We start from the raw sequence: 25,097 nt of genomic DNA, 5'->3' as shown, positions 1-25,097 counted from the left end.
AATTTCTGAAAATGTGATCTCTCAGTATAGTTATTAAAAAATATACTATACTGAGTGATTGATAAAGAACTGGACTAATATTTTTTGCAACCAGATGACGTCGTTGCACAATGCAGTGGATTGCAGGAACCTCACTTTGGGACATACTTCCTTTAGGTGGGCTATAAAACCTTTGTCTTCCAACCATGGAGGTAGCATCATCAGTGTAACAGGATACATAATTTTCCAATGGTACTTCTTTTTCATCAAACCATGTTTTTACAGCAGCAAAAATGGATGCTCAATTACAGTATTACAGTCAGTTTCTATAGATTTCACAAACAACATCTCTTCTTGCAATTTACAATCATCATCAAAATAATATGCCATTAGAAGGGCCTTATTTTTAGTAACTGTGGATTCGTCAATTTAATAGAAAATTTTTCTCTTTTTTAGTTTGTTAATTAGCTGCTCTTCAATGTTAACTGACATCTCAAATTCGTTTTCGAATTTAATCATTGCACAATGGCAATGCTTTTAAAATACTGGAAGGATTTTGATGCATCAATGTTGAAATTACAGTCTCTAATGCAGGTCTTATAACAGTCTCAGAAACTTACAAGAACTATCAGTTTTTCAAATGATTTCTGCAATTTTATAAGACAATCATTCCATCGTCATTTGTTTGTGTGTTCTTCTCAAATAAGGAAGAAACAGGAAGTAAAATTCTGCTTAAAATTTTTAAAATATTCAATATGTTTACCAATGTTATCAGGATGTTTCCTTTTTAAATGATCTAGAAGTCTTTATTGGTTTCATAGCCTCATTTGAAAAAGAACTATTACACATAAGGCACATGGGCTGTCTTGAGTCAAATGGACTTTCAATAAAACCATAAGCTAGATATTCATCCAGATACTGTCGACACTTTTTTCAGCACTTGACATGATTGTGATGGGTTAAAAAACTACAAAGAATTAAATAATAAAATATAAACTATTTTTATTTAACTCTCATAGCCTATGTCACCCACAAAAGCACTGTGAATCAAAAATAAACTTCCACAAGGAAACAATAAATCAATACTAACTGTCACTTAGAAAGTAGAAACAATAGACAAACATTTCCTCATCCCATCTAGGCCTCATATATTGATGAATGAAACAAAAGAATAAATAAAACAAACCATACCCACCACACTGCCACCAATAATCACAGCTGTTGAAAAGGTGCAAACCAGCAAGGAATTCGGAGACATTACCTCTGAAAGCACTTAGGCATCTAATGCTTATGAAAAGCAAAGGTGGTTGAATTAAATCACATCCACTATCTTCCTTTTATCAATTTCTCACTCACTCCTAATATAATATACCTGTATGTTAAAAACCAGTTGTCTCAGGAGAAAAGAAAACTCAATGAGAGAAATTAAATAGTAAGGAATAAGATGTTGTCAGGAATGTAATACCCATGATTTTTTTGTCCCCATTGAGAATCTGAGTTAGACTGAAGGTAAATAGGTAACTTGTGCTTTTATGTGTCACCAAACATGTTGCAACAAATCTCACCTCACTATGATACTGCAATTTCAAGATGAAGTCAGTCCCTGAACCTTCTGATCATACCTTGTATATACATCTAGTTAAAGTTAATAGAATTTTAATGAATAGTGACAAATACTATAGCAGAGCACCTTCAGTGACAAAACATGAAAACAGGAATTAGATGAGTTATTTCATTCCAGATATTATGGATACTACTTATTTATCTATCAAGATATGTTCAATCTCTGAATCCTTTAACTGCTCATACCTTGAGAACTGTATTTTTATTGTCTGAAAATGATTGAAAGCTGCACAATAGATATTCAAAAAAAAAAAATTCAAACGGCATGTGAAATTAATGAATGCATGCAAAATAGTACTGGACTAGTGAAAAAATAGGGTAATGCAAAGTAGCAGTACAGAATAGTATCATCATCATCAGCCATTTTCAATCCACTGCAGGATGAAGGCCTCTCCAGCAACTTTCCAGTTCCTTCTGTTTTGAGCACTGGCCATCCATTTACTACTCAAAAACTCATGAATTTCATCTATCCATCTCCTCCTTTGTCTTCCAGGTTTTCTTCTAGCTCCTCTTGGGTACCATTCTGTTATTTTCTTAGTCCATCTGTCATCACGTCTTCGAGCTATGTGTCCTGCCCAAGACCATTTTAGTTCTTTAGTTTTGATAAGAATGTCCTTTACTTGAGTTTGCTGCATAATCCATGTGTTTCTCTTCTTATCTAACAGTCTGATTCCCAATATAATTCGTTCCATTCTTCGCTGTGTAGTTCTTAGCTTCTCTTCCATTCTTTTGGTGAGTGCCCAAGTTTCACTTCCATAAGTCATGGTGGGGAGTATACATTGATTCATTATTTTACGTTTCAGACAAACTGGGATATTGCTCTTCAGTATGTGACTATATTTCCTGAATGCTATCCATCCAAAATTTATTCTTCTCTTGACTTCCAGCCATTTACAGCTAATAACTTGTCCCAGATAAGTATATGACTCCACCTTTTCAATTACTGCTCCTTCAATCATTATTTCCCTTTCCGTGGCATACTTGTTCATCATTACTTTTGTTTTAGCCATATTCATCTTTAGTCCAAAATCCTTATTAACTGTGCATTTTCCTCTAATTCTTTGGGATCGTGGCTTATGACCACAATGTCATCTGCAAATCGTAAATGGTTTAGGTACTCTCCGTTCACATTGACTCCTTTCTGCGACCAGCCTCATCTTCTGTAAGCTTCCTCAAGGGCAGCAGTAAATAGCTTCGGAGATATTGTGTCTCCTTGTCGAACTCCTTTCTCGATTTTAAATTTGCTACTGTCTTTGTCTAGTCTAATAAAGGATGTAGCACTCTCATATATTTTCTTCAAAATCATAATATATGGAGTATCTATGCCTTGTCTTTCCAGCGCCCGAAACATTGCCGTATGCTGTATGGAGTCAAATGCCTTTTCATAATCCACAAATGCCAGGCATAATGGTGTTTTATATTCATTTGCTTTCTCCATTAGCTGTGATATTACGTGAAGGTGATCCATAGTTGAGAATCCTGTCCTAAAGCCAGCTTGCTCTTTCGGTTGATTCTCATCAAGTATTCTTTCTAATCTGTTAGTAATGACCCTTGTGAACAACTTGTAGATATGGGATAACAAGCTAATTGGTCTATAATTTCCAATTTCTGATTTATCTCCTTTCTTATGCAGCAAAACTATGATTTCATTATTCCACTGCTTAGGCATCACACCTTTTCTAATGCACTTTGTGAAGAGCCTTGCCAGTTTTTGTGTTATGTCTCTTCCTCCCAATTTTAACAACTCTACAGTAACTTCATCTTCCCCCGGGGCTTTTCGATTCTTCATTTTCTTCAATGCATGTTCTACCTCATCAGGAAGAATATCGGATATGTTGTATGTGTTGCTACTTTGCAATCCATGTTCCCCACTGCTGGTATCATTCCCTCGCTCCTTGTATAATTCTCTATAGTAGTCTTCTGCTATTTGAATTATGCCTTCTCTGCTGTTTATAAGTACACCATCGGTATTCTTCAGTTTCAGTATCATTTGTCTTTCTGTATTACTGCTCATGGCTGCTGATTTAAATCCTTGGTTTTCCCTTAATGCTTGTTCTACTTTTCTTGTGTTAAATCTTCTTATGTCCTCTCTGAGTCTCTTTCTAATGGCTTTGCATAACTCAGTATACTCAATTTTCTCCATGTCAGTGTTTTTCTTGCTCTTCATTTGTCGTCTTTGGTTCATCATGACAAGTGTTTCTTGACTAATTTTTTCTTCTTTGGATTTCTGTTTCCCTATAGGTTTCTTGGGCTTTATCACTTTCAGAAAGTTGTAATATTCCTCGTCGACATCTCGGTCTTGAGCAGTCTGCAGAAGCTCAAACTTGTTCTTAAGTTCCAGTACATACTGCTTTTTCTCCTCTTCTATTATCTCAAAGACCTTTGTATTATTTACTTGAGTCAGTTTTTTCCTTTCCTTTCCTACATCTATATCAAGTGTACATCTTACCATTCTGTGATCACTTCCAACATTTACCTTATTCAGGACAGTAACATCATTCACAATATATCTTCTGTTAGTGAGGATGAAGTCGATTTCATTAGTTGTTAATCCATTTGGACTCTTCCATGTCCACTTTCTGTTCACCCTTTTCTTGAAAAAAAGGGTTCATTACTGACATTCCTTGAGATTCTGCAAATTCCACAAGTCTTTCACCTCTTATTTCTTTCACCAATTCCAAAATTTCCTATAGTTCCTCTTTCTGCGCTGTTTTGCCTTTTTCCAACCTTAGCATTGAAGTCCCCCATAATAATAGTGTAGTGGGTTTTCTGCTCATCTAGAAGACTCTCAATTTCAGTGTACATTTCTTCAACCTCTTCATCATCATGGCTCGATGTTGGTGCATAAATCATTATAATCTTTAGCTTGTACCTCTTAGAAATCTTGAATATTAGTCTTGACACCCTTGGTGATGTACTTTTGAATTCCAAAATGTTGTTTTTAAAATCTTTATGGACCAGAAACCCAACTCCACCTTCACTCCTTTCACTGTTTCCATTGGCGTACAGCAGATTTCCACTTGATAAACTTATAAGTGATTCATTTCTTCTTCTTGTTTCAGCCAAACCGATGATATTCCAATTCACATTTTCTAATTCCTTTTCCAGCTCTAATATCCTGTCTTCACCGATGAGTGATCGTACGTTATAACAGGCCAAGTTCAATTTCCGTGCATGGCAGCCTGGTCGTACCCAGAGATTCTTAGCACCCTCTGCTTCCACTCTGATCCTCTCGCTGCCGTAAGAGGGAGAGTGAAAGCTGCTGGGGACTGAGGGCCATTTGTATTGTTGTGCTCTCATTGCTGGAGGGTCTTTTCCTCTTCACGCTGACCAGGCGTCTTGAAGAGAACCACTCTACACGTTCGTTCCCACCTAAGTGACGTAACAGGGCTTACCATCGAGAAGGTGTGCATGAGTGGATTTTAGGGAGGCAGGCCAACCGGACTTCTCCTAAATCTTCTGTAACAGAGAGATATTGGATCCATCAGTGTTTTAGGCTGAGTGTCTGATAACACACAGGATACCTGTTCCCCTCTAAGCCCAGAATAGTATAGCACAAACTATATTACAAACAATCAAATATATGTATAAGAGAATGGCAGAACTGTAAATTATAAACAAATTCTTTTGTTTATAATTTACAAATTTTTTTTGTAAATAGGTCCATTATTTACCATGTTAAAAAAAAAATCAAAAGCAGGCTCTATTAGTTCTACATACAACTTGATTCATTGTGAGCTTCCCAGAACCAGGGATGTACTTTAAAGCATTTTTTTTTCTCTTTCTTCAATTCAGAAAGGCAAACTCTTCAATAAAAATTCAATGTTCTTAAAAGCATTAATATGCCTGACTGATTATCAGCAAGTTAAGCCTTTTTAGTTAATTTTATATAAAAACCAAAGTTCTACAAATCTTATGAAAATTTTGTTAATATTTAAAATAAAAAATGTCTGTATTCAAATTCACATTACAGGCCAGATAAGAAAGATCTGAACACATTTTGAACTTGTGTAAAATTTTAAAAAAGGTTAATAGTAATTTTTTTTTTTTTTTATTTAAATTTGTATAAAGAATTTTTGTAAAATTTACTAATTTGAGTGGACAAATAATGAGAGCAAGAATCCTGGAGCAGTATTTCAAATCTTGAAATACTGCTCCAGGTTAATTAGTAAATTAATTAACATTAGTAAATCTTACAAGCCACACCTCCACCAGAAGGACACTGAAGCAGTCTTATACTCAAAAATATTGCATTTGTGTGTGGCTATTTTTAGTGATTCCACACCATTTATTCAGAAAACTGCCAGAAGCATTAAACATCAATAAAATATTCAAACCATACTGAACATTGGATTTCCACAACTTTCCTACTAAATTCAAGTGGTTCAAAATTGTAGTGAAGATGATAAAAGAAGGTTGGAAGTTTGCAACACATTTATTTCTATGCATGTTTAAGGAAGGTGACAAAACCTACTGAAAAACTAATTTCAAATGAAGCTCATTTCAAACTGATGCACAATGTGAAAAAGCAGAATACCAAATTTTGGGCAGAAGAAATTAGAACAGTTAGAAAGAATAAGGAAGAAACAGGAAGTATTGTGTAAACAAGTCACTGTGTGGTGTGGCAATGCCCTTGTGGAGTCATTGGTTTGCAAGTACACATTTCCACATACATATATCCATTGAATTTATTTTCCTCCAATGCAATTCCAATATCCATTGAATTTATTTTCCTCCAATGCAATTCCAACTTGACAAATCACTTAACGTTTTGACTTTCCTTGAAAGTCAGCTTTCTGCAGTTAAACATTCCTACTAGTGAAAAAAGTTTTCTTGCTTCACTAGCAGGAATGGCAAATAAAATGAGCTATATGATTTATTTCTCTTTTCTTTGGCTGACCTGCTTTAAGTCTCTTGATCCAATAGTTGCTCAGTAAATGCTGTTGAAATTATACTTGTAAGAATTAAATCCTTTTATTCCCCAATCTAACCAAGCTTCTCTGTAAATAACACATTTCCAAAAATATGTCAATGTTGTTTGGGATATATAAAAAAAAAAAAAAAAAAACCACCATATTACAATTGGATTTGTCATTGTTAAGTCTCTAGCTTCATATTTATCTAAAGTTAGCAACAACTGAAAATATATTAGAAAGAAATCCAAATTGGTGAAAAAACAGGAATTGGGAATTGTCAAACCAAGCGACATTCCTCCAATCTTTCACTCACCAGCATTGGTGTTCAAGTCCACTGTAACTATACCCTCTTGTTTTTGGTTGACAGGAATGGAACCTGGTTTGATCGTCAGCTGCAATACCCCATCTGTTACAATGTATGAGATGGCCACTCTGAAATGCCTCTTTGGCTACCACTGTTTTACTGGATTATTATTTGACTGGAGCCTTTTGGTTACCCTGCACAAGTCTTACCAGCCTCTGGTGGCCTCTCACATCAACAATCTGTTAGTTCTTTATAGTTTCTATATATTTTTGTGTTTTTGAGCGTATTTCTGCACGGTGTGATCGCTATAGCACTAGCAGTAATGATCTTACTGTCAGAACCCTTGACTTGCCTACACCTCCAGGGGCCCAAAATTTAACTATATTAGACAGAAAACAGGTTATATCAAGGTTATCTTTAATGGGGAACTTAGATCTAGTAATAGATTTAAGATAGTTTCCTTTGTTCAAGGCGATTTTCCCTCCAAAACCGGGAAATCCCATTACTTGGGTTGTAACAGGTCTAATTTTGAACAGACACATCAAATTATTTCTCCCAACGGAAGAAACAATATAATATGGACAGAACAACTGAAAAGGATCTAAATATGGACAAAAAAAATTAAGAAATCAGGAGACAACACTGACTTAAATATAGAGGATATCGCAGTCTCAGATATCAGTTTTAAGGGAAAGAACCCCCCAACAATAATAAGCAAATAAATAAAGACACTGAAGCATGTCCCTCAGGCCCCCTTGGTATGAAAAGGGCAAAAAAGGGAGAAATCAAACAGAAAATAAGAGTACAAAGAAAAAGATAGCAATGAAAATACAAAGAACAAAACAGAAAAGGAAATAAGGTTTGAAACCATTAACAGATATTGTTGGGCAGATATTGTTGGGATATCAGAGACGTGGTGTCACACAGATATAAGGGATGCGGAACTGCAATTTGGGGAGTACAACGTCTACAGAAAGGATAGGAAGGGGGGAGGTGTTATGCTATTAGTTAAGAAACACATAAAAACCAAGGAAGTGAAGCCAGTCGACATCGCTGGACAGTGCAGTGTGGAGTCAGTTTGGTGTGACATAAACATTGGGAGATCAAAATTGAGAGTAGGAGTGTGCTATAGGCCTAATGGCTCTGATGAGTATAATAAGGAACTATACAGGGAAATAGAGTGGGCCAGTAAATCAGAGTGTCTTATAATGGGAGATTTTAATTTCCCAGATATTGACTGGAATTTGGGAGCTGGTCACTCACACACTAGCAGGGCTTTTGTGGATTTATTGGATGATTGTTTTCTACATCAGCATGTTCGGGAGGCAACTAGAGGGAGTAATACTCTTGATTTGATTATCAGCAGTGATTCTTCATGCATTAAGAATCTGCAGATAAATGAACCACTAGGTGGCAGTGATCACAGTGTGCTGAAGTGGGATTTACTCAAAGAGGTAACTACCATTAGGGGTAAAGGGAAGGGTTATTGCTTCCATAAAGGCGACTACGATGGACTGAGACAGTATTTAAATTCTATACAGTGGGACCAACTGATGATGTTACCAACAGCAAATTCAAAATGGGAAGCATTCAAAGAACTTATCTTGGAAGCTACTAGGCTTTACATACCAACTAAGAAATATTGTCAAGGTTTAGGCCAAAATGGATGTCAGATGAACTAATGAGGCATATGGCAGAGAAGAAAAATGCATGGGATACATACAAATTAACACATGACACAGAAGCCTATGATAGATACAAGTTGATATGCAACCAAGTTACAAAGGAGGTTAGGCAGGCGAAGGCAGATTACGAGAAATCCTTGGCAAGGGATGCAAAGAAAAACAGCAAAGAGTTCTTTACTTATGTAAACTCTCGAAGGAAAGGGATGAATCAGATTGGTCCACTTGATATTGATGGGTCAAGTGTTGATGATCCTGCTCAGGTAGCTAACAAACTAAATGAATATTTTGCATCGACATTCACACATGAGGAGTTATTCAGCGAGGGGAATGCCAGAGGTGTATTCAACTCTAGCAGTAAGCTACAGAATCTTGAAATAACTGGGAGTAAAGTGGAGGAGAAACTGTTGAAGATAAACACAAGAAAGGCACCCGGGGTGGATGGGATCTATCCAGTTATATTAAAGGAGGCAGCAAAGGAAGTAAGCAAACCCTTAGCCATAATTATGAGAGCTTCCTTGGACTCAGGGGAGGTACCCATAGACTGGAAATGTGCAAATGTGACCCCAATTCACAAAGGAGGATCAAAGGCTGACACAAGTAATTATAGACCTGTGAGCTTAACTTCTGTTCCAGGAAAATTAATGGAGGCACTGGTTAAAGAAGCACTGCAGGATCATTTAGACAAGACTTCAGTTATAGCTCAGACACAGCATGGTTTTGTTAAGGGGAAGTCTTGCCTGACCAACTTGATTGGATACTATGATGCAGTCACAAAAGAACTGGATGCAGGGAATAACTTTGATATTATATACTTGGATCTTAGAAAGGCTTTTGATACTGTTGCACATGGAAGACTGCTACACAAATTGGAGCAGTGTGACATTGGAGGCAAATTGCTGCTATGGATAAAGGGGTGGTTGAGGGGAGAAGACAGAGTGGTAATCAATGGACACTGCTCATCGTGGACTGATGTTATTAGTGGAGTCCCTCAGGGCTCAGTGTTGGGTCCATTATTGTTTTCTGTATTTATAAATGATATTGATGATGGTATATCGGGATTAATGTCCAAGTTTGCAGACGATACAAAGGTTGACAGGGTTGTCAAGGACACTACTGACACTATGCTGCTGCAACAGGATCTGGAAAGGTTGAGCAGATGGGCTGAGAGGTGGCAAATGAAGTTTAACATTGACAAATGTAAAGTACTACACATGGGAAACAGCAACCCCAGAGCAACGTATCAACTCTGTGGTACAACACTGACAGTGGTAGAGAATGAAAGGGACTTGGGGGTGGTTGTGCAGGCAGATATGAAGTTCTCTGAGCAGTGCAGACGGGCTGCAAGAGTAGCTCATGGAGTATTGTCAATGATATACAGGAATTTTTCCAGCAGGGATAAGGAGGTGATTATTCCATTGTATAAGGCGATGGTCAGGCCACACCTAGAGTACTGTATACAGGTCTGGAGGCCTCATTTCAAGAAGGATGTAGAGCTGCTGGAACGAGTACAGAGAAGGGCAACAAGATTAGTGAATGGAACAAAGGGGTGCTCTTACGAAGAAAGGCTTAAGTTTTGCAAATTACAGTGTCTGGACACTAGGCACCAGCGAGGTGATCTGATAGAGGTGTATAAAGCCTTGAATGGTTTAAGCATGCTCAATGCTGATGGGATTCTTCCTCTAGCTCAGAATAATCACCTGAGAGGGCATAAATTCAAATTGAGGAAAGACAGATGTAGGATAGACGTGCGGAAATTTGCCTTTAGCCAGCGAGTGGTTGGTTGGTGAAACAAACTTCCATCCCTTGTGGTGGAGGTTGATAGCCTAAATAAGTTTAAGGCTCAGCTGGACAGGTATTTTGAACGAACAGAGGGGTGAAGTGGAAGTGGTTTTTTTTTTTTTTTTGGCTGATGCTGCATAAGCTTGCTTTCTTGCATCAAATGCCTCTACTAATGCTAATGCTAAAATAGAATAACATCTGCAACAAGACTACAGATAGTCAACTGCTGGACAGTCTTGGAGCAGAGAGTTAGAGTTGAACACAGAAAACAGAGTTTTAATAACCAAAGTGGAAACCTGTGACAGAAGAAAAAAATAATTATAAAAGAGATCAACACATTAAGTTATGCCCAAGTAGCAAGGGCAAATAAAACAGTGGCTACACAGCCAAAAGAGGTTAACAAGACAAAGCAAACATCCAGAAATAAAGAAACAAACATTGCCATACTAAAAGCAATGTCTGACTCAGCCCACAAATCCAGTGAGGCTGTCAAAGAAACAGTGATGACACATCTAAAGCCCTACTTAAAGGACAAAAATTAACAGTATGAGAAAAGTGAAAGAAAATGGGATGCTACTGGAAGTAGCAAATAAAGAGGATTTAAAAAGGGTGGGGGCAATACCTGAAGTCACAAAACTTGGGCTTAAAAGAGAAAAGCCAAAAGGAAAAAATCCCCACATCTTAATTTTTGATGTACCAGAGGCAACATTAGAAAAAGACCTAATGATGGATATATACTATAAAAACTTCAGTAGCATAATGACAATAGATCAATTTGCTGCTGAATTCCTTCTAAAAAGAGGAACCAAAAGCAAAAGAAATAGATTATTTAACATAATAGCAGAAATTACACCTAAAATATGGAAGCACTGCAAGAACAAAAGAGAATCTATGCTTTTTTTTTTTTATGAAAACCCCAAACACGAAAGGTATCAAACCCTATAGTACATAGTACCGTGCATGGGTTGAAGGAGAAGTATGGGGGGAGGGGGATACCGGAAACTTTGCTCTAGAGACTAAACATGGATTTCACCACTTCAAGCCTCCAATAAGCAAAGTGGTGGTATTTCACCGGTTGATGAAAGTCATCTACCACCTGAATCTATGGCTGGACCAGCCATAGATTCAGGGAACATCTCCCCACACAAAAGTGTTTTAAATGTCATAAGTATGGTCATACTGTAAGGGACTGCAGTCAGAAAGAACCTGTCTGTGATCACTATGCAGTCACCAGCCACGATTACAAAAGCTGCAAAAATAGTCTCAGCAGCCAAATTGTGCTACCTGCAAGGCAGCACAGCTGACTGACTATGCACACAGCATCAGGGATGACAAACGCCCCTGCTATAAAAAAAAAAGGTAAAACTTATATAATCTAGGACCAATTATGGGCCAGATTGAAAATATAAACATCACTAGGGCTCTAAATCTCGTCCAATTGAATGCTCAAAGAGCAAGAGCTGTTGTAGATCAGATCAAGCTCAAATTAGAAGAAAATGACAGACATATTGGTACTCCAAGAACTATACACACCTACACATGAGTAGCATTCAAGGATACCCAAGAAACTACAAAATCATAGAATGCACCTCGGGTGTCCCTTCTACAGCAATAGTAGTGAAAAACACCGACCTTACAGACACAAAGGTAAGTCACCTCTGCTCCCCAACAGCAGTGTGTGCTCATATTACTAGTGCTGCGGGACAGTTCCATGTTATCTCACTTTATTCCAGACCTAGCAAAGATATAAATCCTACAATAGAATATTTACAAGCAGTCACTACAGCAAATATAGTATGTGTTGATGTCAACTGCCGGTCAGTCTTATGGCATAGCCGTGCAGAAGACAGATCAGGCACACACAATTATCAGATATTATCTGATTTCATAGCCACCTCACCCTTTCAAGTGATAAATCAACCTAATAACTTACCAACTTTTAGACGTACCATGTGGGAGAGTGACATTGATGTCACTCTTGCCACCAATTCAATAGCTTATAAAATTACAGACTGGTGTGTCCAGTCAGCCTGGACCATATCAGATCATAGAGCCAATTTCCTTCAAACTAAACAGGCAATTACAAATAACCCAACACTCCTTGTTGGATACCAAAAAAAAAAGTATAACCTCAAAAAGACAAACTGGCAGATTTTCACAGAACATACAGCAGCTGAGCTGCAAAAACAGGAAAATGAGTGATCTAGATCAGACAACTGCAGCATGGACGAGCAGGCACTGACTATGACAAACATTTTAACAAAAACAGCAAACCTGTCTATCCCATGGAAAAAGCCGAGGAAGCAGGTGGTGCCCTGAACTGACTATACTCAGGAGAAGGGTGCACCAGGCGAGGAGAAATTTTCAAAGAGCCAGAACATCTAGGCCACAAAATGAGGTGGATGCACTGAGACATTCTTATAGAATCTCTAAGGAATCAGTATACAGCCCTCATAAGAGACAAGAAAAAGGAATGCTGGAGGCAACTGGTGGGAACTACTGAAACAATAACCTTTGGGGAGTTGTCTACAACAAGATGCCAAGAGGAGATGTCTTGGAAACTACTGTCAAACCAGATGGAACTCCAACCCTGTGTTGGGCGGATTCTGTAAATAACATCCTAGACAGTATTATTCAGACTGAAACCGGGGATCATTCCCCCACCCAGTTAGACATTATAAAAGAAAACAGTGAATATGACAATGCCAATATTAAACCTCTGTTTACTATACAAGACTTAGAAACAGCACTATCTAAAACCAAAAACAATAAATGCCCAGGTTTTGACCTCAGAGGTTGAGATTATCAAAAAAATTAGCAGAAAGAGCATCAGACAAATTAATAGTACCAGTGCTTTTTTTTTTTGGGACAGTACGGCACCTTTATTAACAGTGACGAGTGATATTTGGATGCAGTGCACTTCGAAATTTGTAATATTCCGTAATTTTTTTCACATGTTTACATACTATTCAAATAAGCTTAAAATTATTTCACTAAATTTGCATTTTTCACTGCTTATTGTTAAGATATTGTCTACGTAAAACTGTATAACCATTTTTATAATTCTAAATTACACAGTCAGACCTCTGTTTAACAAAGGTCCTTTTACAGCAAATTATTTTGAATTCCCCTTGGAAGTTACAATTAAAATACTTTCCATTGGGCAAAGAAAATTTTTATATAGCGAACGGATAGAAGAGAATTAACTCTGTACCCACTGTTTGCATTTCTGGCCTTCAGGCCATTAGTGCGGCTGCACGAATTAAGAGAGCTAAAGCACTCTACAACTTAGTGGTACCTGATAAAACCTAACCGACCACCTGTCCTGCATACGGAGGAGTCGCACTAGTCACGAGTGAGCAGATCAACAATTTCTTTATCAAATCATATGGTTCAAAGGACAATTGCTGACTTGTCTAGCGACATAAAAGAACAGGTGATTGCTGAAATCAAAGACACTACATTTGGAATGTTCTCAATTCAGTTAGACGAATCCACAGATGTTTCATACAGTTCCTAGCTTCTTGTCTTTGTTCAGTATGTGAAGGGCGATTCCATCAAGGAAGAATTCTTATTCTGCCATTCTCTCGAAAGAAATACCAGAGATGTGGATGTGATGGAAATAGTATCAGAGTTCTTTGATCACGAGGGACTGAACTGGCACAATCTATATGAAGTGTGCAAAGATGGCATGCCAGCTATGCTAGGAGCAAAAAAGTGGCTTCCAAACGCTTGTTTGAGATCAATCTCCAGACATCATTGGTGTTCACTGTCTGATACCTCGGCAAGCTCTTGATTAAAAAAAAAAAACTCTTCCATCTCATCTTCAATAAGTCAAAATTGTGAGCTACGTGAAAAGCAGTGCTTTGAATTCCTGGCTGTTCAAGCAAGTGAGCACAGAAATGGATTCAGAGCATAAGAACCTGCTCTACTACAGCAAGGTGCATTGGCTATCAAAACACAACATTGTGGCAAGAGTGTTTGAACTCCAGGAAGAGTTGCAGAGTTCCTTACAGATGTAAGAAAAAGCACAAATTTGAAGCTTCCTTCCATTAAAAGCTGTGGATCTTTCGCTGAAATACTTCTTTCACAAAAATATCCACATACCTTGTGGATATTTTTGATCAACCAAATAGACTGAATCTAAAGCTGCAAGGAAAAGGAACAAATATCATTCAGTTCATTGACACTCTGTGCATTTAAACAGAAGCTTGAAAACTAGAAACAAAAGGGATGAAGAAGGGAACTTTGCCATGTTCGAATCGCTTTCAGCAGTCACTATTAATGATCCATTGGATCCTGGCGTTGCAAAGGATGTTGCAACACACCTCAGCTGTCTCTGAGAAGAATTTCTGCAGTACTTTCCAGAAATTGGGAGAGAAGGACTGGTGCTCATGTGGAATCCTTTTCTTGTTAAAGTCAGTGACGTCCAGGATGACCTGCAAGATGAACTGATTGAACTTCAAAATGATTTTGGATGCAGAGATGTCTTTGAAGCTTCTTCTATCTGTGAGTTTTGGCCAAAAATGATGGGAAGCTACCCCAACATTGCAAATGTTGCAGTAGCTTCCCATCATCTTTTGGGCAGGAGCTTTGCCCTTTGCAACAACTTATCTTTGTGAATCAGGCTTCTCAATGTTGGTGCACCCAAAGACAAAGGCTCAGAACCTTCTTAAATGTGAAGCAGATCTTAGATGTACACTTCCTACAGAAATTGTACATCTAAGATTGGGAAACTGGTGGTGCAGAAAATTCAGAACATCTCTCATTAAAGTAGCTTCAGCTTATACTGGTTTGAGTTTTGTTTTCATTCAGCAGATACCTGCAATGTTTCTTTTCACATAGAAATTGTTCAAATGAGAAACATTGTTCCATTAAATAGTCGATTCCAGTTATTTGGGACACATAGGGACTAGTGCATTTTGGCCCGATTAAGTGGCTGCCCCAATTATCCGTAGTTTCACATAAATAGTTAAAAATACAATGGACCCCCCCCCCCGCTTTACAATTCGTTCACTGTACAATCAAATCACATTACAATGGACTCACCATAGTAAAGTACCGTTCACTGTACGATGTGTAGTAAGTGCCGGTCATTGTAATCACGTTTGTGAATTGAATTTTAATTCAATTAAACTGTGATTCTAAGGAGCAAAAATAGGAGGAATATTATCCACAGGCTATAAAAGTAAAGATATATTAAGCACAAATTTACCCTTTATTATCTTACCAATTAAAAAATTAAATGATACATGAAAATTGGAATATGTGATAATTGGAATAATTAATACATACTGTAATATGTACATACTAACTAGTTGACATTTCTGTTTACTGACATTTGTGGGTGGGGGTTAAAATTTAAAACAGTAAAAAGATAAGCAATCAATAACAAAGAAAACAGCACACACACAGATTGCAAGTAACACGATACACGCAATGAGAACGGAGTGACACGTTACAAAGCTTTAAAAATAGGAATGAAGAGAAGATTATGAAAATTAATTTTTTATATGATTGAAGATTTCATGGAAGTGTAAACACATTTCACCATAAAACCCAGAATTCTAGCTGTCTGTATTATCGCAAATTCAATAAGACTGAGTTTACTATCCGTTTATGATAGATTTCACTAATAGAAAAGCCCAATAAACAGGTGACTACTAATTGTATTTTGTTTTATGGTTGTGACCTCTAGAAATCAGACCAAACCATGTGGTACAGTCAGACACAATCGTAGGGTAATCTCTAGTGCTGTGGTCTCCTGCCCCGATTAAGTGGCATGTTGTCCCAATTAAGTGAAGTAAACCCTGGCTATTTTTTAAGATTTGCCCCAAATAAAACTGTTAACCCGATTAATCGGTGGCCCAAATAACCAGAATCCACTGTACTTTTAAATTGAACTAAGTTGTGGTTGTTATTGGCATTTCTTTGGTTTCAAAAAATTGCTCAGTTGTGATCCCCACTAGGCCATGATATGTCAAGCCAAAAGCCAGTTGGGACACACAGCAAAAAAAGTTGGGAAACACTGGTATAGGTTGATCTCACAAAATTTAAAGGGTAGATAGATTTTACAGATGCAGCAAATATAACAGGTTCTTTTGGCCTGGTTTGGTTTTTATAGCATCTTTTGGCTTGCATTAATACTCAACTCCCTTGAACTCCTACACTACCCAAATGAGAATTCTCCAATTACAGAACTATCCATTCCTTATCACATGGATGTCTAATCTTCCTTGCATAATTTCCTTACAGATATTTTAAGGGACACTGTCTGGAACATGCACCTATAATATTTTGCATCCTATTTCCAACCAGTTCAAACAATGGCATCAGATAATCAACATTCATTCACAATTAGACTCCAAACTCAAACTAACCTTTCTTCATTTATCCTTTCTATTTCTGTTTGCATTAATACTCAACTACCTTCCTTCTTATTTCCTGAAAATTACAATCCACAGGAATTCAAGACTGATAAATACTTTGTTTTCTCAATCCACATGTTACTAGAGCACTGAAATACAAGCAGTATACTACTTTTACTACTGTAGGTTCCAATAAATGAGTTGGAAATCAGAAAAACACAAAAACTTGAGCATTCCCCAATTCAGCATATAGACACATTTGAACTGAAGTAACTGTGGTGAAGTTTGATGGCGTAAGCTACTTTTTTCAGGTATGGTATTTGGACTTGGTTTTCTTTATTTATTGTTTTTTTTTTTTTTTTTCAATAACACTAGTAAATCATATAGTACAACATCCTTGATAATGATATTCAAATAAGCATGAAATGGTCTAATTTTGAGAGAAGAATAGAACACTGATATGTTGGGCCTCTCAGAGCTTCAAGTTTGAGCAACTATTCTAGATGTTCAACAAAAAATCATAAATTAGTTGAAGGTGCACTGTGAAGACATGCTTTATTACAGGTCAAAGCAGCTGCCTCTACACCGTATTCTGATTTGATGTGTAAACAACTGTTGTCTTTTTCTTTTCTCAGTGTCCAAATAGTTTCAATAAGTGCATTTTTTTAAAGATAAAACTAATAATAAACTACAACAAATAAATACCTCTATTCATAAAATATACTGATCAACTAATATTTCCAAAGCTCTGTTATTAACTTAATCATAAAAAATTACGTTGAAACTGATTTTGATCACAGCAATAGTAGATGACAAGGATAGGCTGTTATGCACTTGATTAAGCTAGGTATAATATAATTGGGGAAGGACGTTACATGGTTGTTATCCATTAAGAATTATTAATATGTATAAGTAACCACTCTTTTACCATGTGAAGTTTAATATATATTTTATTAAGTATAGCCTAAACTAATATATACAATAGTGTATACACAATATATACTACTGTATATATATTAGTGTGTATATAGACACTATTGTATATATTAGTTTAGGCTATGCTTAATAAAATATATTAAAAACTCCATGTGGTAAAAGAGTGGTTAATAATACATATTAATAATTAATAAGCTTGGTATATTTGTAGAATTTCATTAACCATGATACAAAGACACCAACTATAAATATAAATTATTTTTTTTAATGATAGCATAAATTCAACAACTGTACTTACAACCGTAGTAAAAACGTTGTCATCAGTAGCATTCTGAACAAATTTTGATAAAACTGTGTTTAGAGGTGGGCGTTCCCCTCCACGAGTCCAACATTTTAAGGGTAATGCCTTCTCTTTGTGTTTTTGGATTTCAAATTTAGCAGAAATAGCAAACGGCTGCAATTCGGCATCCACATCCATGAGGGCTGAATGTCCTATGAGTGAAAAGAATTCAATGAATCATACTGATAATTCTATTAAATATCTTTTTATGGCATATAGATTTTTACCAAGTGACTATTTTGGATATATCACATATTAATATTGAATCATACCTACTAATTGCCCCCTTAATTTAAAACATGAAGGATCTATAACACAAGACTGCCTGCAGCTGCTAAAAATTTGTGTTCTTGGAATCACATACATCAGCTTATTTGTGAATTTAGCTAAGGATTTCATAAATTACAATTTAATATTTGTAGAGCCGTTGTTATCAGCAATTTTGGCACAACGTATCTCAACTTATAAATTGTAGTGTAGTACATCATAGCAGTTAACAGCAGTGTTTTAAGTTGTAATAAATAGTTTGTGTCCTAATCACATAGCTTATTTTTGTATTTAGCTACCCAATTAGAAAATCAATAGAATTGATTAGAAATGTAATAGCATAATGATAAGGATATCATAATCCCATTATATATGGCTATAGTTAGACCATACTTGGAATTCTGTGTTCAAGTATGGAGACTGCATCTAAAGAAATACATTGAGCTTCTTGAGAGGGTCCAAAGACAGGTAACTTGCCTGGTGAGTTTGGCAAAAGGGCATCCATATTGACTTTGAATATATGGGTTGCAGAGCTTGGAAACTAGGCACCTTAGAGGAGACTTGATTGAGGGGTGTTTAAGGCTCTGAGAAGCATGAGTAAAATCAATGAGGACGAAATTTTCATGGTTATAAATAATTCTAGAACAAGAGGCCATAATTTCAAATTACCAGGGAAGATGTTTAGACTGGATTACAGGAAGTTTTATTTTAGCCAGAGAGTTAGAAATAACTGGAATAAGTTACCTACATGAGCAGTAGAGGCTGATAGTCTGAGGAAATTCAAAAGGTCAGCTGGATAATTACCTAAGGGAAGAGGGAAATGCATAGGTTGTCCATTTCCTTTTCTCTTATTAATTAGTATTATTATAATTTCCTTATTACTTTTTAAATTTTTTTATTATTATTAATTTGTTTTATTCAATTTTTATTATTATTATTTTTTGGCTGGTGCAGCATAAGCCATAGGCTTCCTTGCACCATGTGGGCATTACTAATACCAATTAACAACTGAAAAACAGTGATATTTTCCAAAACTTACATTTGCATTAACAGCACTGTATGCAGAAATATATTTTGGCTTAAGGTGAAAAGGCTCAAGCTTTTCTAACATTTCAGATATAGAAATAGCTGTTTCATCAGCCCTTTCAATAACACCTAACAATTTATTTTCTATACCTTTAGAAGGATCAAAATATCTAATGCATATGGGAAAATGCATCAGGAGTTATTCAATGAGGGAGAGTGCCAGAAGTTTATCAAACACTAACAGGGAGCTAAGTGGAGGAGAAATTGTTGAAGTTAAACATAAAAAAGGCACCTGGGGTGTACAAGATCTATCCAGCTATATTAAAGGAGGCAGCAAAAAAAGTAAGCAAACCCTTAGTCATAATTATGAGAGCTTCCTTGGACTGGAGGCATGCAAATGTATCACCAATTCACAAAGGAGGTTGAAAAGGTGACAAGTAACTACAGACCTGTTAGTTTAACTTGTGTTCTGGGGAAAATAATGGAATCACTGGTTAAAGAAGCATTGCAGGATCATCTAGACAAGACTGCAATAATAGTTAAGACAGCATGGGTTTGTTAAAGGGAGGTCTTGTCTGACCAGTTTGATTGGATACTATGATATGATCACAAAGGAACTGAATGACAAAAATAATTTTGATATCACATACTTGGATTTCAGGAAAGCTTTTGATACCGTTGCACATGGAAGACTGTTGTACAAATTGGAGAGGTATGTCATTAAGGGTAAGTTGGATAAAGGGATAGTTGAGTGGGAGATGACAGAGTAGTAATAATTGAACAATGCTCTTCATGGACAAATGTTATTAGTGGAGTTTCCAGGGTTCAGTGTTGGGCCCATTGTTGTTTTGTATATTTATCAATGATATTGATAAAGGTATATCAGGTTTAATGTCCAAGTTTGCAGATGATACAAAGGTTGGCAGGGTTGTAAATGACAGTAACAACAGTATGCTTCCAACTGGATCTAGATAAGTTGGGAAAATGGGCTGAGAAGTGGCAACTGAAGTTTAACATTGACAAATGCAAAGTGCTGCATATGGGTAGCAATAACCAAAGAGAAACGTACCAACTGTATGGTACTACACTCAGGGAAGTAGAAAGTCAAAAAGACATAGGGGTAATTATGCAGTCAAATATGAAGTTTGCTTAGCAGTGCAGATGGGCTGCCAGGGCAGGTCATGGAGTCTTGTCAATGATATACAGTGGTACCTTGGATTACGAGTGACTTGGTATGCGAGCGTTTTGCAAGACGAGCAAAAATTTTTAATAAATTTAACTTTATAAACGAGAAAGGTCTTGCAATACGAGTACAGTCAGTCCTCGTATAACACGTGTTTACGCTACACGAATTTGATCATACACGATTTATAAATATGGGAACGATATCTTATATAACACGAACCGAATTCGCTTATGCACGATTCGCCTTTGTGTTTACAAGAAATGGCAGTGGAACGCGGAATCACCCCAACCGAACGCAACACGATAGGAATGAAGAGAAGATTTTGAAAATGTATTTGTTTTTATATCAGTGAAGGGGAAACACATTTCACCATAATAACGTAAAAACCAACAATTCTAGCTAGTATAATCGCAAATGCAATTAGATCAAGTTTACTACCAGTTTATAACAGATTCCACTAGCAGGAGCGCAACTGAAATTGTTTTTATTGTTTTATGGTGGTAACCCCTAGAAATGTGCTTTAGTAAAATGTGAGGTGTTAATAGTGTATCTCTGCCTTTACGGTGTTGTTTATTCAGTTACTACATGCGCGCAGCTTTGTTTGTGTATCAAGCGTGCCTCTTCATTTTGTAATTGTGCGAGCAATGAATCTGATTTCGGTGAAATCCTCAAAAGGAGGCAAAAGCAAGTGTCACTGGAAAGATTCCTTGTTAAAGTCGCACAAAAAGAAAAAGTCAACAGATAGCAGTGATTCCATTAGAGAAAGTGAAAGTAGTCCTACCCAATAATTAATAAATTCGATTGCTTTATGTATATTAAATTTAAATATTAAAAATATAAAAAAGGTATATATTTTGTATTAATCATTTTTACAGTATATGAATATTTTTGAGTTTTGGAACAAATCATCTGGGTTTCCATTATTTCTTAAGGGGAAATTCGCTTTGATATACGAGTGCTTTGGATTACGAGCACGTTTCCCGAACGAATTATGCTCGCAAACCAAGGTACCACTGTATAGGAATTTTGCTAGCAGGGACAGGGAGGTGATTGTCCCATTATACAAGGACATGGTCAGGCCACACCTAGAGTACTGTGTACAGGTCTGGAGGCCTCATTTTAGGAAGGATGTAGAGTTGCTAGAATGAGTACAAAGTACAGCAACAAGATTGGTGAGGGGAACAAAGAGGGTGCTCTTAAGTTCTTAGAGGGAGAGACTTAAGTTCTGCAAATTGCAGTGCCTGGAGAGTGGGCACCTGAGAGGCAATCTGATTGAGGCATATAAGGCCTTGAATGGATTGAGCAAGCTGAATGCTGATGGGATTCTTCCTCTTGCTCTGACTAAGAACCTGAGGAGACAGTTTCAAACTGAGGAAAGATAGTTGTAGAATAGATGTGCAGAAATTTGCCTTTAGCCAATGGGTAGTTGATTGGTGGAACAGGCTCCCATCTTTTGTTGTGGAAGCCAACTATATTTATAAATGATATTGATGATGGTATATCAAGCTTAATGTCCAAGTTTTCAGACGATTCGAAGGTTGGCAGGGTTGTTAAGGACACCAATGACAGTACGCTGCTGCAACAAGATCTAGAAAAGTTGAGCAGATGGGCTGAGAGGTGGCAAATGAAGTTTAACATTGACAAATGTAAATAAAGTACTACATATGGGAAGCAGCAACCCCAGAGTGATGTATCAACTCTGTGGTACTATACTGACAGTGGTAGAGAACAAAAAAGACCTGGGGTAATTGTGCAGGCAGATATGAAGTTTTCTGAGCAGTGCAGACAGTCTGCAAGAGTAGTTCAGTGTCTTGTCAATGATATACAGGAATTTTTCTAGCAGGGATAAGGAGGTGATTATCCCCTTATATAAGGTAATAGTCAGGTCACACCTTGAGTACAGTACTGTATACAGGTCTGGAGGCCTCATTTCAAGAAGGATGTAGAACTGTTGTAACGAGTACAGAGAAGGGCAACAAGATTAGTGAATGGAACAAAGAGTTGCTCTTACGAAGAAAGGCTTAAGTTTTGCAAATTAGTGTCTGGAGACTAGGCACCGGCGAGGTGATCTGATAGAGGTGTACAAAGCTGTGAATGGTTTGAGCATGCTCAATGCTGATGGCATATTGCCTCTTTGCTCAAAATAATCACCTGAGAGGGCATAAATTCAAATTGAGGCAAGACAGATGTAGGATAGATGTGCGGAAATTTGCCTTTAACGAGCGGGTAGTTGGTTGGTTGGTGGAACAGACTTCCATCCCTTTCGTGGAAGTTGATAGCCTAAATAAGTTTAAGGCTCAGCTGGACAGGTATTTCCAACGAATAGAGGGGTGAAGTGGAAGTTGTTTTTTGGCTGATGCTGCATAAGCTTGCTTTCTTGCATCAAATGCCTCAACTAATGCTAATAAATTTATTTTTTAATTTTCAGTAAATATTTTTTCAAGTCTTTCAAAAACCAGAAGGTATTCACCTAAAAAAAAATCAATTGGGTATACCTGCCACTACAGCCCTGCCTTTGTCGCTTTAAGATCACTAAGCAGTCTTTGGTTACATAATCAAACTGCTGACAATGTGCTTGGTTATATAATCAAAATACATTTGGCTAAGTTGCTTCAAAAGTTGAAAATGCTTTCAAAATTCAAGATCAGTACTAAAGTAGAGTTAGAAGTAAAAATAAAAAATTAAAAAAAAAAAACACAGTGGTAGCACATTTCACAAGCAATTTAGCTAAGAATTGTAGTTTTTAATTACCATCTACATTTAAAATGAGGTGTGATCAAAGTTTCAAGAACTGACTATCTAGAAACTGCAAAGTAATTACAGAGTTGCAGATTGCACAACATGCTTGGCTACTCTAGAGACATGGCATACATGAATCACCCATTCATCTGTCAATCTGAATTGACAAGCATTGATCAGGTGTTTTATATGTTTTATCATATTTTAAAATGAGTGATTTTACTGAGCAGCAAATTTATATCAAAATTATGAAAAAATACAATAGAAACCCACAAAACATTAAAAAACAGAAGATACTACATGTTGTTCAGAGACATTTCAGTGGTTCAAAAATAAGGTTGCTGGTCCATTGAAGTGATATGCACTATGGCTACCCTTCAGCTAATGATTGAATCACTTGTAACCTGATCAGGAGTTGATCCACATTAAACTACAGTTAAGTTGCAAATGAAATTGGTATTTATGATACATGACAATCAATTTTAACAAAAGAATTGTCAACTGCCCTCTGTGATTCTCAATGATTAACTAACAGAACAGCAAATTCTCATACAACATCTCCTCCAGCTTGCAGCCACAAATCCACTGTTTATTACATCAAGGTTCAGTCTTCCATCAGGCCAGTCTTCTTCATAGCCCAAAAAAGAAAGACAACGTCAACCAAAAATAAAGATCATGCTTATATTTTTTTGACTCACACAGCACTTTTCATTATGAATTTGTCCATATGGTCAAACAGTGAACAAGGAATACTACAAATAGCTCAACCATAATTGCACAATGCTGTTTGAAGAAAATAGCCAAAAAAGTGGGATTTGGGAAATTGGTATTCGCATCATAATGCCCCTACACATTCAGAATGTTCCATTCAAGCACCATCATTGTGGTCCCTCTTCTGTCATACTTGCCAACCACCTACATTATAAATGGCCACGGTTCAATTAGGACCAAGTTAAAGACTGGATGATAATGACAATGTTTTTACAGAAAGTCAGAGGATTGAATCCATCACAGAACTGTAATATTTATCTTGATCTCAGAAACCAGCTTACTTCACTTGAGCCCTACCATAACCTCATCAAAAGTAAAGAGGCATTCACTTCCCTCCTCCACTTCAACCCAAATCTTTTTAAGAGAAGATTGCTATTGGCTGCTGCCACCACTCATGTTTGTTTTCCACTTAATATTTGAAGAGCTTTTGTATTAGTGATTTGGAGTGAATATTGTATCACACAGCTGCTAGGACTGTGCCTTGGACTAGACTGCTGATGCTGGATTTTTGCAGCATGGAATTATTGGGTCTTTGACCCAGCCCCTGCTAACCCTTTTCTGGGAAAGGATTGCGGAGTCACTTGGCAACTGCCCCCCCCCTTTTTTTTAAGTTAACTACCCTACTATTTTCCCCACTGGTGGTTTTGCACTCCCACTTGCTTGGGGACATCCCCTGTATGTCTCCTCCTTTCCTTCCACTTTACGTCCAACTCTCTTCCTCCCCCATTTCTTTTCCTGGGTTCTCTCCTTCCTTGTTTGCTGGAGGGGAGACTCCATTAGATGTCCCTCCTACTGTTACTGTTCTGGCCTGGCTCCTCATGCTGTGAGATGCCTTCCTCGGTGATTGCACCTCCTAGTAACTAAGTGGCCAGATGAACAACACAACTCACAGTGCTTAACATAACTCTCACTCATCTGGCTTTGCAGAGTTTTGCACCTTCACAGTGTCACCAAGTGCAGTTTCAAAATTTTATCATTTAAACTTTTGTTTAAATTTTATCATTTTAATTACAAAATTTTATCATTTTAACTATGCAAACTGATTAAAATCAGTTTGCATAGTTAAATGATATTAATAATGGGGTTGTTTTTTTTTTTTTTTTTTAATGAAAACCCCAAATACAAGAAGCAGTAAAACCTATAGCACTTAGTACTGTGCATGGGTTGAAGGCAAAAAT

General features: G+C 36.9%; 1 protein-coding gene across 1 annotated transcript in view; it reads right to left on the bottom strand.

The window, feature by feature from the left end:
* The window catches only part of LOC150089444 (uncharacterized), a 73,773-nt gene that overhangs the window by 6,207 nt on the left and 42,469 nt on the right, over positions 1–25,097 (bottom strand). The window contains exon 2 of the mRNA XM_090389984.1: positions 17,889–18,082. Within this exon, the coding sequence (XP_090246110.1) occupies positions 17,889–18,082 (194 nt within the window). The remainder of the gene's footprint in view (positions 1–17,888; positions 18,083–25,097) is intronic.

The sequence above is a fragment of the Mastigoproctus giganteus genome, chromosome 2 (assembly GCF_048544385.1).
Source record: "Mastigoproctus giganteus isolate SK-2022 chromosome 2, ASM4854438v1, whole genome shotgun sequence".
Lineage (NCBI taxonomy): Eukaryota > Metazoa > Arthropoda > Arachnida > Uropygi > Thelyphonidae > Mastigoproctus > Mastigoproctus giganteus.
Note: the sequence above shows the minus strand (reverse complement) of the source record. Positions and strands in the feature narration are given on the sequence as shown.